At 43.8% G+C, this 17,500-nt stretch overlaps 1 protein-coding gene across 1 annotated transcript in view; it reads left to right on the top strand.

Annotated features, from left to right (window-relative positions):
* The window catches only part of LOC134467045 (uncharacterized), a 140,688-nt gene that overhangs the window by 110,758 nt on the left and 12,430 nt on the right, over nt 1–17,500 (top strand). Inside the window, exons 19-20 of the mRNA XM_063220969.1 lie at nt 8,327–8,478; nt 13,326–13,396. Coding sequence (XP_063077039.1) covers nt 8,327–8,478; nt 13,326–13,396 — 223 coding nt within the window. The remainder of the gene's footprint in view (nt 1–8,326; nt 8,479–13,325; nt 13,397–17,500) is intronic.

The raw sequence follows: 17,500 nt of genomic DNA on the forward strand, positions 1-17,500 counted from the left end.
GAAATATTATTCAATGGCCCAGTCAATCACCTCACCTGAGTACCATTGAGCAAGCATTTCACTTGCTGGAGGCCAAACTGAAGGGAAAATACCCTAAGAATAAGCAGGAAATGAAGACTGTTGTAATAGAGAGCTCACTATAGCATCACCAGGGATAAAACCCAGTGTCTATTGATGTCTATGGATTGCAAATTACAGGCTGTAACTGACTGGAAAGTATTTGCAACCAAATAATTAAAAATTGAACGTTTGATGTATAAATACTAGACTGTCCAATTACTTTTGGTCCCTTAAAAATTGGGAGGCACTGATAGAAAATGTCATAGTTCCCTCACAGTTCACCCAATTTGGACGCAAACACCCTCATATTAAAGCTGAAAGTCTGCTGTTAATGTACATCTCATTTGTTTAATCTCAAATCCATTGAGATGGTGTACAAAAAGATGAAAATTGTGCAGATGTCCAAATATTTATGGCCCTAACTGTATCTATCTATCTATTTCATTTTATTTTCTACCATTTATGTCTGTCACCATCTCTTTATTTCCTCCCTTTTTCTCTTCTCATCCTCTCTCTCTCTCTCTCTCTCTCTCTCTCTCTCTCTCTCTCTCTCTCTCTCTCTCTCTGTCTCTCTCTCTCTCTCTCTAGTCTATATATTTATAGTGCCTCTTTTAATTTGGCTATATTTTTAAAAGGGGGCTGACATCCTCCTCACCAGGGGTCTCAGCTGTTCTGAAAGAGCGTTTTGGGGTGTGTTGAAAAGTGTCCATTTCATTCTTCTTTTATGCGTTTTCATGTTTGCGATATACATATTTGTTTGTGAACTGTTTTGTTTCCATGAATCAGCTGTTCAAGGGTGCTTTTCTTGTCAACGTCGTTGCTAACTGAGTTTGCCACTTACTTGGTTGCAATGCAAATTCCCATTGGGAACCAAGTAAGTTGCTAATTGGTTAGCAACAATGCTTTCGAGAAATGGGGTCCTGAAAGAGCTTTTTGGGGCTTCTTGACTTGGGGTTTTATTTGTCCATTTTGTGTTTGTTTTTGTTCGTATGTCTCCGTGCGTGTGTTAATGATTTTTTAAATTAGTTTGAATCAGCTGTTCTGAAAAGGCATTTTGGGGCTTCCTGTTACCCAGCCGGACTTTTATCTTTTTTGAGCATGTGTCCTTTTCATGTTTGTTTTGATCGTTTGGCTTTTGGTTTGTTATTTTATTTTGTGTGAATCAGCTTTTCTGAAAGGGCGTCTTGGGACTTTGCCGCCCCGTTCGGCTAGCTTTTATGTATGTTTCAATTTTGTGTTTTTGTTTTGTTCATTTCTTTGTGTTTCTGAACGGCTTTCCTTAAGCTGCTGTGTGGTATAAGTTGCCAAGTTGTGTACTGAGCAGATCCCTAATATATCTTTTAGTTGCAGAGATGCAGTCCTTATACACACACGCGCACACACCCACACACACACACACACACACACACACACACACACACACACACACACACACACACACACACACACACACACACACACACACACACACACACACACACACACACACACACACACACACACACACCAGAGTGGTCAGCAGATAAGGAGATGTGGAGACAGGAGTTCAGGGGGTGGTTAGGGATAGCAGATGGGAGAGCTTTGAAATGTGTAGAAACTAAACTCTGTAAATTAGCTAAATAATAATAATAATAATAATTTCGTTTTATATAGCGCCTTTCAAAACACCCAAATAAGCAGATGAACCTTAGTTCAATGTTCTGAGGATGAAAGAGTGTACCCCGTAAAGGAGTATTGTATGTTATTTTTTATTACCGGTAGTAGTTTATTTCCAGAATCATTTCCAAGGACAAATGTTATCTTTTTCATTTGCATTTAGCACCACCATCATGTGTATATACCACCACCGTCAATTTCATAATGAAAATTATATTTTCATATGTGAATAGGTGTATCTATTCCATGTCTGCCATAGCTGGCTACAAAGCTCACTACTTTAGCTAGACCAGTAAATAATAAATAAAGCTTATTTCTTTTATTTTTTTATTGAATTTTCGTGGAAAGATCTAATTTGTGAATGGGCATCATACACGTTGAAATACTTAAAGGTGCACTCTGTAGAATTGTGGCCAAAATAGGTATTGCAGCTATGCTTCTCATTGAAATTGTGCTGCTTATTGCCAAATTTGATATTTTCATGAATATTTACCAAGTAATAAACTATTGTTTACTAATATGACCAAAGAACAGTACGTTCTGGAAATTTCTGGAAATTCAAAATGGCGGACCATGGAGAAGATCCCCCTTTTCATGTATGAAAAGTGCAATTTTCTCAGTCATATTGAATACTTTGAATTTGATGTTGGTGGTAAGTATTCATGAAAAAGGTACCATTTGTGAATGGGCAGCATAGATTCTGGAAATTAACTAAAAAATGTTACACAGTGCACCTTTAAATTGCGTATCTTAGCTTTAACATGAGGCATGGCTGCCTGAGAACAGACACGCACGCACGTACGCAACCCCCCCACACCCCCCTCCCCCCGTCGCTTCCTGTCCCCTACGCCTACAGAGCGATGTACACTAATTAAGACACTACTCGTTAAGGCCAGAGCGATGTACACTAATTAAGACACTACTCGTTAAGGCCAGAGATCTTAAACCTGCCACATGAAATGGAAACAAGATGAGAGGACTCTAGAGTTCTACTGCCCAGAGCTGCACTACCAAACATGAAAGGCACAACATGATGGGTTTTTGATGACGGGAGATTTTGCAGTCTTCAGCACCTTCAGACATGGCCCCTATTATAAAAGTTGGAAACACTGTATAATAATGGATGCATAAAAAAGCATGATGAAGATTTTACTAATTTACTAATGATACACAAAACATTACACAAAGAATTAACTAATGATACACAAAAAAAAAAATTTAAATCATATGCTAAGTTTAATTAATGCGTTCTAAAATATCTACAAATAATATGTACAAATCTTTTAAAAGAGGATTTCTTATTCATTTACAAAAACATGTGAATGATTAATAAAAAAAAATATTAACAGCATTTTCAACCCATTTACAAATATTTGTTAATGTTGTGTTCATCATTGTTCCTATACATTATGTTATGTGTTTGAGAAAAACTCTGTCATGGAAAAGGGAGGTCACTTGCGCTTTAGTGGTCTTGGTGCTCACTGTCCTAATCTTCATAAATTGTTTGCGTTGACCAAAGTGATTTGAGTCTACGTGCTGTGTAAACATCCAGTTTCAATTGATTTGATAACCTTCAATCTTGCTTGAACTGTTTGCATTGTTGGCGCAGTTCGATGAATCAAATTACTCTACGTCAGCATTTTTCAAGATGCACGTGTGTGTGTGTGTGTGTGTGTGTGTGTGTGTGTGTGTGTGTGTGTGTGTGTGTGTGTGTGTGTGTGTGTGTGTGTGTGTGTGTGTGTGTGTGTGTGTGTGTGTGTGTGTGTGTGTGTGTGTGTGTGTGTGTGTGTGTGTGTGTGTGTGTGTTTGTCCATCATATACATTAGCACATCATTCTCATGACGCAGCATGCACCTCTTTTGTTTTTCTTTTGCTTTTGTTGTTGACAATGACAAGGTACTACTTCAAGGTTAGACCTCCACACCACCAACACACAGACACAGACACAGACACACACACACACACACACACACACACACACACACACACACACACACACACACACACACACACACACACACACACACACACACACACACACACACACACACACACAGCCCCGCCGACAGGGGGGGACAAAAGGGCTTTTTGTCCCGGGCCCTGGGATAGGGGGGCCCAGAACTGGGCCCTCATTAAGTTTGTGATTAATGGTTCTAATTAATTTCAAAATAAGATGGTTTTTCAGAGAGGGAGATTGGGCTATATTTACATTAAATAAATGATGCAGATATTTTGCCTTTCCTGCCCTTAAAAAGGATCAAGAACCCCCACCTCCCCCACCCCCAGTGCACAAATGGTTTGGTCGGTCATTACGAGAAAGAAAAAAACGGCTTCAACTTAACGCGGCTCGTGCCAATTTGCCAAGGTGTCTGAAGAAGCAGTCGTGCAAACCAGGAGGGCAGAAAATGAAGGATAGGAGAAAAATAGATGAAGACACCAGAAGCCCCAGGATTTCAGTAAAAAGTTATTCAGATGATGCAGGTACTAACAATAGCAGAGAACATTAACAGAGCAAAAGTTTCCCTTCATAAACAGACACGCCCTGCACTGCAGCATTCATGTTTAAAACATGATCAGTCACACAGTCGCATCATTCATAACCACAGCTTAGTAAAATTGTGTTTCAAAGCTGACCATCTGTGACCTTAGCTAGGAATATGCACATTAGCCCCAATCGTAACATGATGAGAAGTTGCGTCGCGCGCAAGGAGAGGGCAAGGGAGAACTTTTAAAACTGCGCTATTATGCAACGCTATTTCGCTTAGCGCGTATAAATCCCGCTTAGCGCAAATGCTAACACTTTATCAACCTGTTAACTTTGTGGGGAGAAACAGTGTACATCCGTTTTGTATATACATTTCTGCAACTTGACTTGTTCCTGTGTTTGGCTATTCCTGGTGTGGGAAGACTGACGTCTTGGTGTGCTGGTGGTGACAGTGAACTAGAGCTGATTCAGTCAGGCACGTTTTGATGTGCAAGCCCTCAAATTGCTTAAGTAAATCACACGTAGGCTACACTTGTGTTATTAATGATGTGAATTCTATTTATTTTGTTCCATTTCTAAAGGGAAGAAAGGAGTCGCACACTGGAGCTGGATGCAGAATCAAAAAATGTATTAAACAAAGCCGAATTTTTTTTAATAAAACCGGCAGACAGGGGACAAACGTTTCGGGTCTAGCCCTTCATCAGTGTTCCCAGTTGGGAACACTGATGAAGGGCTAGACCCGAAACGTTTGTCCCCTGTCTGTCGGTTTTATTTACAATTTTTCGGCTTTGTTTAATACATTTTTTGATTCTGCATCCAGCTCCAGTGTGCGACTCCTTTCTTCCCTTTATCATACTGCTCTTGGAATTACGCACCGAGCGATACGCACAGGATAAGACATTGGCGCGGACGCCACACCACCATTACTGTTCCATTTCTAAATAAATGTTGGCAAAATGCATGGATAATTGGATGGATAGATCATTTAATATGGAATTATTGTATGCATCATTGATTTGTGAGGCTACTTTGATACCAATGTCATTTCTTTTATAGGCCTAATGGGTAGGCCTAATAATATATAGCATATCACGTGAGAGTGGTGCGCTTTCAGGCCGAAAGTGTTGTCTGGTCACCTGGTCTCTCTTGAAAAAAATGGTCGTTTGGTGGTTGGAGTGTTTGTTTTTTTTTAAACAGGGTTGGGGGGGGGGGTGGGGTGTAGGATGAAGGGGGGCCCATTGATATTTTTTTGTCCCGGGCCCAGCCAAACCTGTCAGCGGCCCTGCACACACACACACACACACACACACACACACACACACACACACACACACACACACACACACACACCAGCCGTTGAAGTGGTTGTGAGCAAGATGTCAGAGGCTCGTGTCCCTTGGTCGGTCACGCGCGCACGCACACACACACACACACACACACACACACACACACACACACACACACACACACACACACACACACACACACACACACACACACACACCAGCGAGGCTTTGTGTCCCTCGGTGCAGCAGATCAACGTGACTCTATCTGAAAGGCCACAGATGGCTTTGTCCACTCCACACACACACACACACACACACACACACACACACACACACACACACACACACACACACACACACACACACACACACACACACAGGTCTGTCTGCCAGAGTGACACAAAGCCACGGGTCTCTCTTCTCCCTTAAGCCCTGAGCAGTCAACGGCCCTCAGACACAGATAGAAACTGGCACCTAGTAGGACTACACGCACGCACACACACACACACACACTCATACACACACTCATACACACACACACACACACACACACACACACACACACACACACACACACACACACACACACACACACACACACACACACACACACACACACACAAGCATCACACGGGCGCACACACACACACACACACACACACACACACACACACACACACACACACACACACACACACACACACACACACACACACACACACACACACACACACACACACACACACACACCCGCACCTGCTTAGAATGGAAGGCAAGAGAACAGAGGGGTGCTATATTGTATGGCCCTCCACTCCCAGCCCTTATACTGTCGCCACTGAGGGCTGCCCCCTTGCACGGGTGAGGCATAAATGCAATTTCGTTGTTTGCAGTGTGCAGTGTTCACTTGTGTGCTGTGGAGTGCTGTGTCACAATGACAATGGGAGTTGGAGTTTCCCAATGGGCTTTCACTTTCACTATACTCCCCCCTCTGGTGTCTTTGGGTAGTGCAGGGCATTGGTACAACGGTAAGTTGGGAGTGGACAGCTTTAGTTTTTAATATCAGCCTAATGGGGTTCATCACACCTATTCTTGATTTTACCATCCCCTCATGCTAACATTCGTACCTAGGGTCTGGAGTTAGAGTTCCGTGAGAGGTTTGGTTTTATTACCAGAAAACCTGCTAATGAGTGATGTGTGCATGGGGGAAGGATGGGGGATACCTTTGGAACACCAGCTGTCATGAGTAAGCGGTTAGGGCGTCGGTTCGACTCCCGACCCGCCAGGTTGGTGGGGGGAGTAATCAACCAGTGCTCTCCCCCATCCTCCTCCATGACTGAGTTACCCTGACCCGCCGCACTGCTCCCTAGGGGCGCCATTGAGGGCCGCCCCCTTGCACGGATGAGGCATAAATGCGATTTCGTTGTGTGCCGTGTGCAGTGTTCACCTGTGTGCTGTGGAGTGCTGTGTCACAATGACAATGGGAGTTGGAGTTTCCCTATGGGCTTTCACTTTTCACGTTCACCCCTCCCCTCCCAATGCCAACCCTCCCACTCCCAATGCTTTAATTCAATTGAACGTTAATTTTCTCTGGAAATATCCACAGAAGTAATTGTCATTTGAGAAAATATGCAGCATCGATTATAGCCCTTTCCGAATCGATTATTGAATTGTCCTGCCCCGCATTGCGATGCATTGCCGAATCGATTATTGTTGACACCACTAATAGATGAATAGGTAGGCTATTGAGTGACTACACTGTAAAAAAAATGCAGTGTTAATTCAGCACTTAGAGAGTACTCTGGGTCCCAATATGATGTCAAATAGGCTCTCTAAGTGTGGAATTATGTAAGACTGTGTAGGTTACTGTAAAGCTGTAAAGTGGAATGAAAATGACATAATCCATTTTAGCCTAATAGGAAAAGGAGCCCTTTCCCTATTAAAACCTAAATATCTAAGCCTCCGAAGCATATAAAAACATGAAATAAATTGCATTTAAAAGCTGAAACCTTCCTTTTGCACTAGAATGTGTTCATTCAGCTCTAACTTACCCGCATTTTTAATTAAAAAAAAAGCTCAAATCTCAAGAACCTGAATGCAGCGTATATGTTGCTCCAGGACACAATGGGTATATACACAATTAGTGTGTATGTACTGCATGTGTCTGGCAGTCCCGATGTGTGAGACTACATATTTATACAGGTGCTAAAGCACCGCTCTCCCACCACAGCACAGCTGAGCTGTGGGCTTGTCTGAACAGTCTCACAATCCCCCCCACATCTTTACTGTGTGTGCGTGCGTGCGTGCGTGCGTGCGTGCGTGCGTGCGCGCGCGTGCGTATACGTTTGTGTACGTATGTTTGTGTGAGAAAAGATGGTTAACCGGACTTACTGCACATGAACATGCTCTGATTTTGTGTGCATGATATGTACTAGAGAGAGAGAGAGAGAGACACACACACAGACAAATACAGGGAGACAGATAGACAGAGATGGAGAGTTTAGGTTTGTGCAACACACTTTCCTGTCTTTCTTCTGTGTGTCTCTGTGTGAATTTCAAATGTTCTTCCTTGTGAATAACTACCCTTACATCATGCTGACATTCGAATGTCTCTCTGTCTGTCTGTCTGTCTGTCTGTCTCTCTCTCTCTCTCTCTCTCTCTCTCTCTCTCTCTCTCTCTCTCTCTCTCTCTCTCTCTCTCTCTCTCTCTCTCTCTCTCTCTCTCTCTCTCTCTCTCTAGAGATGAAGAATAACTACACTTACATCATGCTGACCTTCGAATGTCTCTCTCTCTGTCTCTGTCTCTCTCTCTCTCTCTCTCTCTCTCTCTCTCCCTCTCTAGAGATGAGGAGGAGCTGAGGAAGTCGTTCTCGGAGCTGGGGGAGTGCCGTGGGGACGCGTCGTCGCGTGGGGACGGGCCGTCCTCCGGGGCGCTCCTCTACAAGCACAGCTTCCTGATACGCAAGGTCCACGCAGACTGCGACGGCAAGAGGAGTAAGCACTCCCAATCTCTCTCTCTCTCTCTCTCTCTCTCTCGCTCTTGCTCTTGCTCTTGCTCTTGCTCTCGTTCTCTCTCTCTCTCTCTCGCTCTTGCTCTCTGTCTTTCTCTCTCTCTCGGTCTCTCTCTCTCGCGCGCCCTCTCTCTCCCAAGCTCACACACACACACACACACACACACACACACACACACACACACACACACACACACACACACACACACACACACACACACACACACACACACACACACACACACACACACACACACACACACACACACACACATTTTACTTCTTTATTTGGATTGACAGGTATACATTTATCATGGCACAATCCAAATATGGGTTAGAAGAGTCATACAAACACACACACACACACACACTCGCACACACACACACACGTGCGCGCGTGCACACACACGCACACATGCTTTACACCTCAAATGACACATGAAGACCTGACACCTGAATTAAAGCAACAATATCTGGTAACACTTTACTTGACGCCGGTGTCATAGGCATGTCATTACAGTGTCATAGCAGTGTCATGTCACAGTTATGTGCGTGTCATTAAGATTATGTCCATGTCATAAACATTGTATGTCTGTTGGCCTTAAGTGACATACGGTTAGAATAAAATTAAATGTTCATGACATGGACATAATGTTTATGACACATGCATTACTGTGCCATGACACTGTTATGACACATGAAATGCTTATGACACCGGCGTCAAGTAAAGTGTTACCAAAATGCTTTAACCTTAAGTCAGAATTTGCGTTATGAGCAAACATGCCTGCTGCCCCTGTGGTTTATCACCCAGATGTGGTGTGACACGGCACACAGTGGAAAATCACTGCTATGGAGAGCTAATGAGGGCTGCTATAACTATGACGATATGGTTTCTAGGTTACCTCCTTAATGAATACATTAAAGTGTGGCAGTCGTGTGTTTTTGCTCCTTCTAGACGACACATGCTCACTTTTTCACATCTCTCTCCCTCTCACTCTCTCTCCCTCTCGCTCGCTCTCTCTCTCTCTCTCTCTCTCTCTCTCTCTCTCTCTCTCTCTCTCTCTCTCTCTCTCCCTCCCGCCCTCTCTCTCTCTTACAAACACACAAGCATTCACACACACACACACACACACACACACACACACACACACACACACACCCATACCCACACACACACACACACACACACACACACACACACACACACACACACACACACACACACACACACACACACACACACACACACACACACACACACACACACAGTTATAAATGTCACATACTAACTTTTCAGGTGTTTAAAAATTCACCTCTGATGACGAGAGCAGTTTGGGTAACAGCAGGCAGAAGTAGGCCAAATGTTGACATCAATTTCGAGTGACGCTGTCTACGTATATGATGGATATTTTAGCAGTAGGGAGAGAAGAGAAAAAAACCTTGCTGTCCTTGTCTTGATGGCTTAATTCAATTTGATTGAATTTTATTCATTTTGACTTTGTTTTGAAAATGCAAGTTGATTGTACTGTATCTGGAAGTCACATGGAAGTGGGTAATGTTAGTCTTTATTTTCAGAATTCATTTTTTGTTGCCAGCATTTTGATTCTTTAAATCTTGTCTTGTTTTTGCTACTAGGCCTGATGAAGCGATACAGGCAGTGGCGGTTCTTAATTGAGGCGTACCTAGGCAACCGCCTTAGGCCCCGCCAAATGTAGGGGCCCCCAGAGGACCCCCCCAAACTTCCCATAGGCCTACAGTTGGTAGTTAGGGCGCTTTGGTCAGTAATGCACATACTGCGTTCATAAATATTTATTTCTGTACGTCAGAAACAAAATAAACAGCATAATAAAACACAAATAAATATAGATTACATGCACACCCCCTCCCTTTCGCGTGAACATGGTATATTCCATCTATGCCATGTGCGCCAGACGAATATCCAAAACAACGTTCACGGTGACAAACTTGTGCAAGTCGGCGCGGCGCAAATAAGCGCATTGCCAATTACAATGCAATCAGTGTGGTTGTGCTCTGCTGCGCTGCCTGCGCATATTTGTGCAGCATGTGGCATCGCGAACGTGTTCCTTTTGCGAGAGGAAGTAGGCTAGAGGAAAGTTGAGTCAAGCTTGGTTGTGATAAAGTTGCAAAAATATGAATGAAGCGCCAATACCCTGGTAGTGTTACCAAACGGAGGAAAGGGAAGATACTTAATCAAAGACAAATGCACTTACGAAGCTGATAATCTTTTTTATGCATCAACGCCAGTTGGCCCGAATGTTGTGGATGTCCATTAAGATGACGAGTGGATTACCAACTCCAAAAATGACGTGGTGGGGAAGGAGGATTGCAAGCAGACATGAAAGTTTTGTGCTTTCCTGAATATGGATACCACTATGCGTAAATGTTTTAAAACTCCAACATCGGTAACTTTGGATAACCCACGACATGACATGTTAGAAGCCTGACCTATCTCCGTGGATCCTGACCATTGACAGCCGTGCCGACAAGGAAGCAGTGCCCTACAGTAGCACTAGCAGGTCGACTACTGTGGCTATCCCCACTGATGGATCTGTGAATGACCGCGGCACTGATAAACCCAATCAGGTTTTGTTAAAAGAATACCTCGTGAGATATTTTGTTTCGAAAAGACATTACTTTTCCTCTAGCTGTGAACTGGGATTGGCTCGAGTAAGTTATTCCATTGAAAAGGACGCAGCCTTTTAAGCGCTTGCAGACAGTGCATCGGTTACTGTATCTTCAGACACACAACCTTCTCAATCTCTGAAATGATTTCAGAAACATGCTATCGAAATTTGGAAAGGCTTAAACAAGCATGCAGCTTTCAAGGAACATTCAGTAACTTGACGCGATGTGGTGAGATTCACAAAAGCGCAGAACAGCTGACATGTCACCCACAGCTCTACATGTAGATATGCTGTAATTTGATTGGCTAATCAACTGCGTTACTTGGCGATATTGCTGGCTAGTTCTGGATGCTAACAGGAGGTGATGTGGAAGTTCAGCCTGGAGAAACGCCGACATGATTGACAAAAGAATGCGCACTCTACTCATAGTAAGTCACATTGAGTGTGTGTGTGTGTGTGTGTGTGTGTGTGTGTGTGTGTGTGTGTGTGTGTGTGTGTGTGTGTGTGTGTGTGTGTGTGTGTGTTCGCGTGTGTGTGTGTGATGGCAATTGGAACTATTGCTACTATGCCTCAGTTGGTTGCTTTGAATTTCACCCGCCGTGGTGTTTTGTTTTGTATTCAGTTTGAGATGCTTGCTGCTCGGCATACCATACGTCATGTGCACACACAGTTGGTGTGGTGGCGGTGTTGGCATTTGGGCAAAATGCAGCTACTCCTCTGTTGGTTGCTTTGAACCCGTTGTCAGAGGTGCATCTTGTCACCAGGCTAGAGAGGCAGGTGTGTGTGTGTGTGTGTGTGTGTGTGTGTGTGTGTGTGTGTGTGTGTGTGTGTGTGTGTGTGTGTGTGTGTGTGTGTGTGTGTGTGTGTGTGTGTGTGTGTGTGTGTGTGTGTGTGTGTGTGTGTGTGTGTGTGTGTGTGTGTGTGTGTGTGAGAGAGAGAGAGAGAGAGATGATGCCCATGTGTAATTGATTGATGCGCATGTGAAGATTGCAACATTGAATGCTGTCTAAATTAAAGCAAAACTGTGCCCAAGCACATTATGTTCACAAGGACTATGACTGTTTTAGAGAGCTTGGTTTTTGAATTGTGTACATGCTGTGAGCTAAGCATCTTCCCTAAGCAAGCCTATTATTATTATTATTATTATTATTATTATTATTATTATTATTATATTTTTTATTTTGGGGGGTGGGGGTACACACTTGGGTGGGCCGATGGGCCCCCTAGCTAATTTCGCCTTAGGCCCCCAAATTGCTAAGTCCGCCACTGGACACAGGAAAGCTTTGACTAAAATTAACTGTGCAAATTTAAAGGAAGATTTTTTTAGTAGTTTATTTCCATAATTTATACTGCCTACCCACAAATGTTATTTTTTTAATGAATATTTACTACCATCATGGATTTCCAACTATTCGTTATGACTTGGACACTTTTCATACATTTTCTCCATGTCTGTCATAGACATCTTTGACTGCAAAACTTTGGTCAGACCAGTAAATATAAGTTATTTACTTAATAAATATTTATGAAAAGATACACATTGTGAATAGGCAGCATACATTTTGAAAACAAGCAACTGAAATGTCATACTGTACCTTTAACTCCATTGTTGCTGTGGTATCCCTTCTTTTCTCTCCTCTCTTCTTGGGCTCTTGTTAGATAGCCAGGCCACACCCTCCTAGTGACACAATACGTTGTGGGTTGCTTCTAGTCAGGCCAAGAGCAATGCAAATATCGTTTCTGATCTCCCGAAAAATCGGGAACTCCATCCACTTTGTCGGACACCAATCAACCAGTAGCAAACCCCGCGAGGCGGGTCAACCATGCCATTTGGGAAACGTTAATTGATATGCTCTTGGTCAGAACAAGTCTCGAAGAGATTGGAAAGTTGATGATATTCAGGCTACTTGTTAGATTAGATTTGCCTTTATTGTCTCTACAGGAGAGAACTTTTGCGTGGAAGAAGATGTGATTTACAATGGACAAACAAGAATTAGACAAGACTTCGGTTGCACAGAGGGAACACACAGAAAACAAACAGTATATGCTGAACGAGGGAAACATTGTGTAAACATAATGTAAACATAGATCCGTTTGCCATTAGTCTAGTTTGCCAACAGCCATTGCGCCACAGCAGACAGCCATTTTATAGTGCGTTTGTGTGTTTTCTTGTGTGTGTTCACAGCGCCCCGGGGCAAGAGAGGGTGGAAGACGTTCTACGCGGTTCTAAAGGGCCTCATCCTCTACCTGCAGAAGGTGAGTGTCAATTGCACAGTATGTCTCAGTAAAAGTCCACTTGGGAAACTCCCGTGGTCATTGTGACACAGCGCACAGTGTTCACGGCACACAACGAAATTGCATTTATGCCTCACACCACAAAGAGCTAGCCACCTCAGTGGGTGCCTGTGTGTGTGTGTGTGTGTGTGTGTGTGTGTGTGTGTGTGTGTGTGTGTGTGTGTGTGTGTGTGTGTGTGTGTGTGTGTGTGTGTGTGTGTGTGTGTGTGTGTGTGTGTGTGTGTGTGTGTGTGTGTGTGTGTGTGTGTGTGTGTGAGTGTGTGTGTGTGTAATGATGACATGAATACATTTAACATGTCTTGAGCAACTCCGGTGACGGAAGAAATTACCTCCGCAAACCAAGGAGGTTATGTTTTTGGTCACGTTGAATGACTGTTTGTCTTTTTGTCTCTCTGTTTGTCAGAGTTGTTGTGGAGTTGTTGGAAATGACAAAAGGAACTAGTGATTCAATTTTGGTGGTGATCCGGATCATGATCATGGTGACTGAAGCAACTGACCTTGTATTGATTCACTGTTGAGAGAAAGCGATTTGGGCGACGAGGCGATTTGAGCGACTTGAGTGACAATTTGTGGTTGGACTTCAGCGGATATTATGCAAATGAGCTATGATGCGGTGTAGCGACAGCCACCACAGACAGATGGAATCTTCGACTGCTTGCATTCTGCTTTTAACAGTCATAGTCGGTCACTTCGATCGCCCGTATCACTCTTGCTTCACAGTCCACCGATTCTCTGATGCTTACTCCTGTGCTCGCCAGTACCCAGCACCCTGGCACTGCCCGAGCATATGGAGGGGCTGTCTGGACTTGGCATACAGTACCTTGCCGGTGTGTGGGAGAGAATGGGTCGGTGCCAGTGGCAGTGGCATGTGCCATTTGGGGTGGGAGGGGGTCGAGGTTCTGCCTGTTTGTCCCGTGCCATGGGTGGAGGCAGGGCCGGATTAACCCATTTTAGCCTAAGCCCTTTTTGGGAAAAGGTGCCCTCTGCTTATTAAAACCTAAATATCTCAACACCCAAAGCACATACAAAGGTGAAATAAGTTGCATTTAAAAGCTAGGATCCTCATTTTAGAGTAGAGTAGAGTATCGTTTATTGATCCCAGGGGGAAATTAAGGTGTCAAGTAGCATACACACATACATAAATAAAGACATTACACACATACTTAGACATAAAATAACCATATATAGCTCACTGTTACATACATTTGCCCAGGCATATCTTTCACATTCTCTCACACACACAAACACACACACACATACACACACACCAAAAATAATAATAAAATAAAGTGTCCACAGTGTCGCATGTGCCTTAGCTGAGTGGCACATAGAAGCCAGGACAAGTGGCCAGTAAAGTGTCCCTTAGTGTCCATAGTCTCTCTGCCTAGTACAGTGTCATTGTATTCCTTGGGGGCAAAGAAAGAAAAGAGAGATGGAGGGTAACACGTCGCCAGCGGTGTGTCCCCCCCCCCCCCCAAAAAAAAAAAAAGAAGTGTACATAGTGTCACATGTGCCTTAGCGAAAGTGGCACCTAAAAACCAAGACAAAAAGACCAATAAAGTGTCCAGGAGTGTCAGTAGTCTCTCTGCATAGAGCAAAGTTGTATTCCTTCCATGTTCCAATGTCCACACACACACACACACACACACACACACACACACACACACACACACACACACACACACACACACACACACACACACACACACACACACACACACACACACACACACACACACACACACACACACACACACACACACATTTTGCATTAGAATGTGTTCATCCAGCTCTAGCATACCCACATTTGTAATAAAAAAACACTCAAATCTCTAGAACCTGAATGTAGCGTATATGTGTCTCCAGAGCTGGCGCGCCCAATACGCTCACTACGCTCTCAGTGCAAGGCCTCGCGCAACCCGTTACGTCACTGACGTTGACAGTTTAAAAAAAAAAACGCGAACTGATTTCATTGTTTATTATTGATTCCGTCACACAAAACGTGAAACGTCCAACATGAAACGACATTTTCCCTGCGGAAACGACAAAAAGAAAAAGAAAATGCATGACAATGAGCGACAAGAATAGCAGTCAGGTAGGCAACTCCTCTGTTGTTCCACTCATTGTGATCCTTCTTCTGTGGCTAATTTCGTATGGAGCAGAAGTGTCAATGGGCTTTTGTATTGCACAACAATGCCGGGTTAAAAAGTGCCCAGGTCTTCGATACAGTCACATGTTGTAAAAAGGGGGATTAACGTTTTACTGTTGTTTTAAAAGGTAGAAGTTGTTGAGAACCACAAGCTGAGTAGCGCTTCGTTTAGCTTGTGCCATCAACTGAATCAACAGGTAGCCTAGGCTAGAGAGAATGTGAGAGGAAAGGGTGGTGTTGTCAACGTTTTACTGTTGTTTCGAAAGGTGTACTAGTTGAATCATAATCTGACGAGCCGTTCGTTTAGCCGATGAAACGTCAGTGCAGTCGAAGCAACGAAGGAGGGAGTGTGAGAGAAGCGGTGCCCTTTCTGTGTGTGTGGTGTGTGTGTGAGTTTGCGCGCACGCTGTTGTATGCGCGTCTGCCTCTCGATTGTTTAGAAACAAATATCAACATACACAGACATCGATTTTGGTTTTGACAGGCGCTTAAGATTTTTGATCAGACGTCCGTGCAATCTAAGCAATGGAGGAGGGAGTGAGAGAGAGAAGGAGTGCCGTGCGTGTGTGTGTGTGTGTGTGTGTGGGTGATAACAATAGCAAGGGGGCGCGGCTTGCTTGGATAGACTAATAAATCCAGACCTTTGGTGAATGACTGAAACTTGTGACGAAGGTGAATCCCAATAAATAGTGAACACAACATTATTCACAATAATGTGTGATAACATTCATAATAACACATGTTATATAGCTAAATAATTTATTTTACACATAAGTTTCTTATCATAGGCCCATTCATTTATTTTTTTTTTAAACGTTTTAGACCAGATTACCAGATTGATGGAGCTAAATTAATTGAAGCCTTAGTTATATTTTACAGGCGCTATGCTTAAGTTTCTGACCAGCTCAGACTCCAGTCAGTCAGCCAGTGGAGGGCCAGCACAATGTTCAGGTAGTACACAGATGAGCCAGGTACACCTGCAGCTGATGAGGTTGTCTACATGTTCACAATCTGTTATGACATTATTGATGTTTTTGTCTCAAGAGCGCAGAAAGGGAGAATTTTTAATTAAGCTTGATTTGAGTCACATTTTGTTTTGCGGGGGGGGTTGGGTGTGGGGGTGCGGGCGCTTTATGGGGGCCCCTTGGCATATTTTTGCCTAGGGCCCCATGGAGGTCAGAACCGGCTCTGTGTGTCTCAAGGCTACAATGGGTTAACGCACAGGCTAGATATACTGCAGCCTAGGGCCCCCCACCCCATCCTTAATTCCTAGCTTTTAATTATGACACTATCTATATAATTCTGTCACAAAAAACTGCCTTCTGGATGGGCCCACATTAACCCTAGGGCCAAGGGGGCCCCAGGCCCTGGGTGTGTTGGGGTGGGTGGTTCGGTGTTTGCCAACGATCTGGGTAAATGGCATTGGAGCAGGTCAGTTCAAGAGAGTTGGTGCTAGTAGGCTGCCTCAGTTGTTTTGCCTACGTTGCCATTTGTGTCGGGCAGACAGACTCACTTACACATTCACCCCTCTCTAAGCCTAAGGTGTATGACACACACACACACACACACACGCACACGCACACGCACACGCACAAACACACATGCACACACACACACACACGCACGCACCACAGTTGTCCAGCTATGAGGTCATGATTTGGCTCTACATTAGGTGTCTGGTGTCAGTGTGGTCATGTAAGGTCTTTATATAAGCTGTTGTTGTTATTGCACTGGCCCTCCTTTGGAACAGGACCAGTAAACACCCTCACCTCACCCAATAAATGAATAGCTCTTTTCCAAAACGCTATATCCACCATTTTTGACTTTTTGCATTTTAATTTTGGAATTGACTGTTAAGAAGTCCTATAATCTATGTGTGAATTCTTGCCATTCAAATGTTTTCAGAACATACTTTT

Source organism: Engraulis encrasicolus, chromosome 17 (assembly GCF_034702125.1).
Source record: "Engraulis encrasicolus isolate BLACKSEA-1 chromosome 17, IST_EnEncr_1.0, whole genome shotgun sequence".
Classification (NCBI taxonomy): Eukaryota; Metazoa; Chordata; class Actinopteri; order Clupeiformes; family Engraulidae; genus Engraulis; species Engraulis encrasicolus.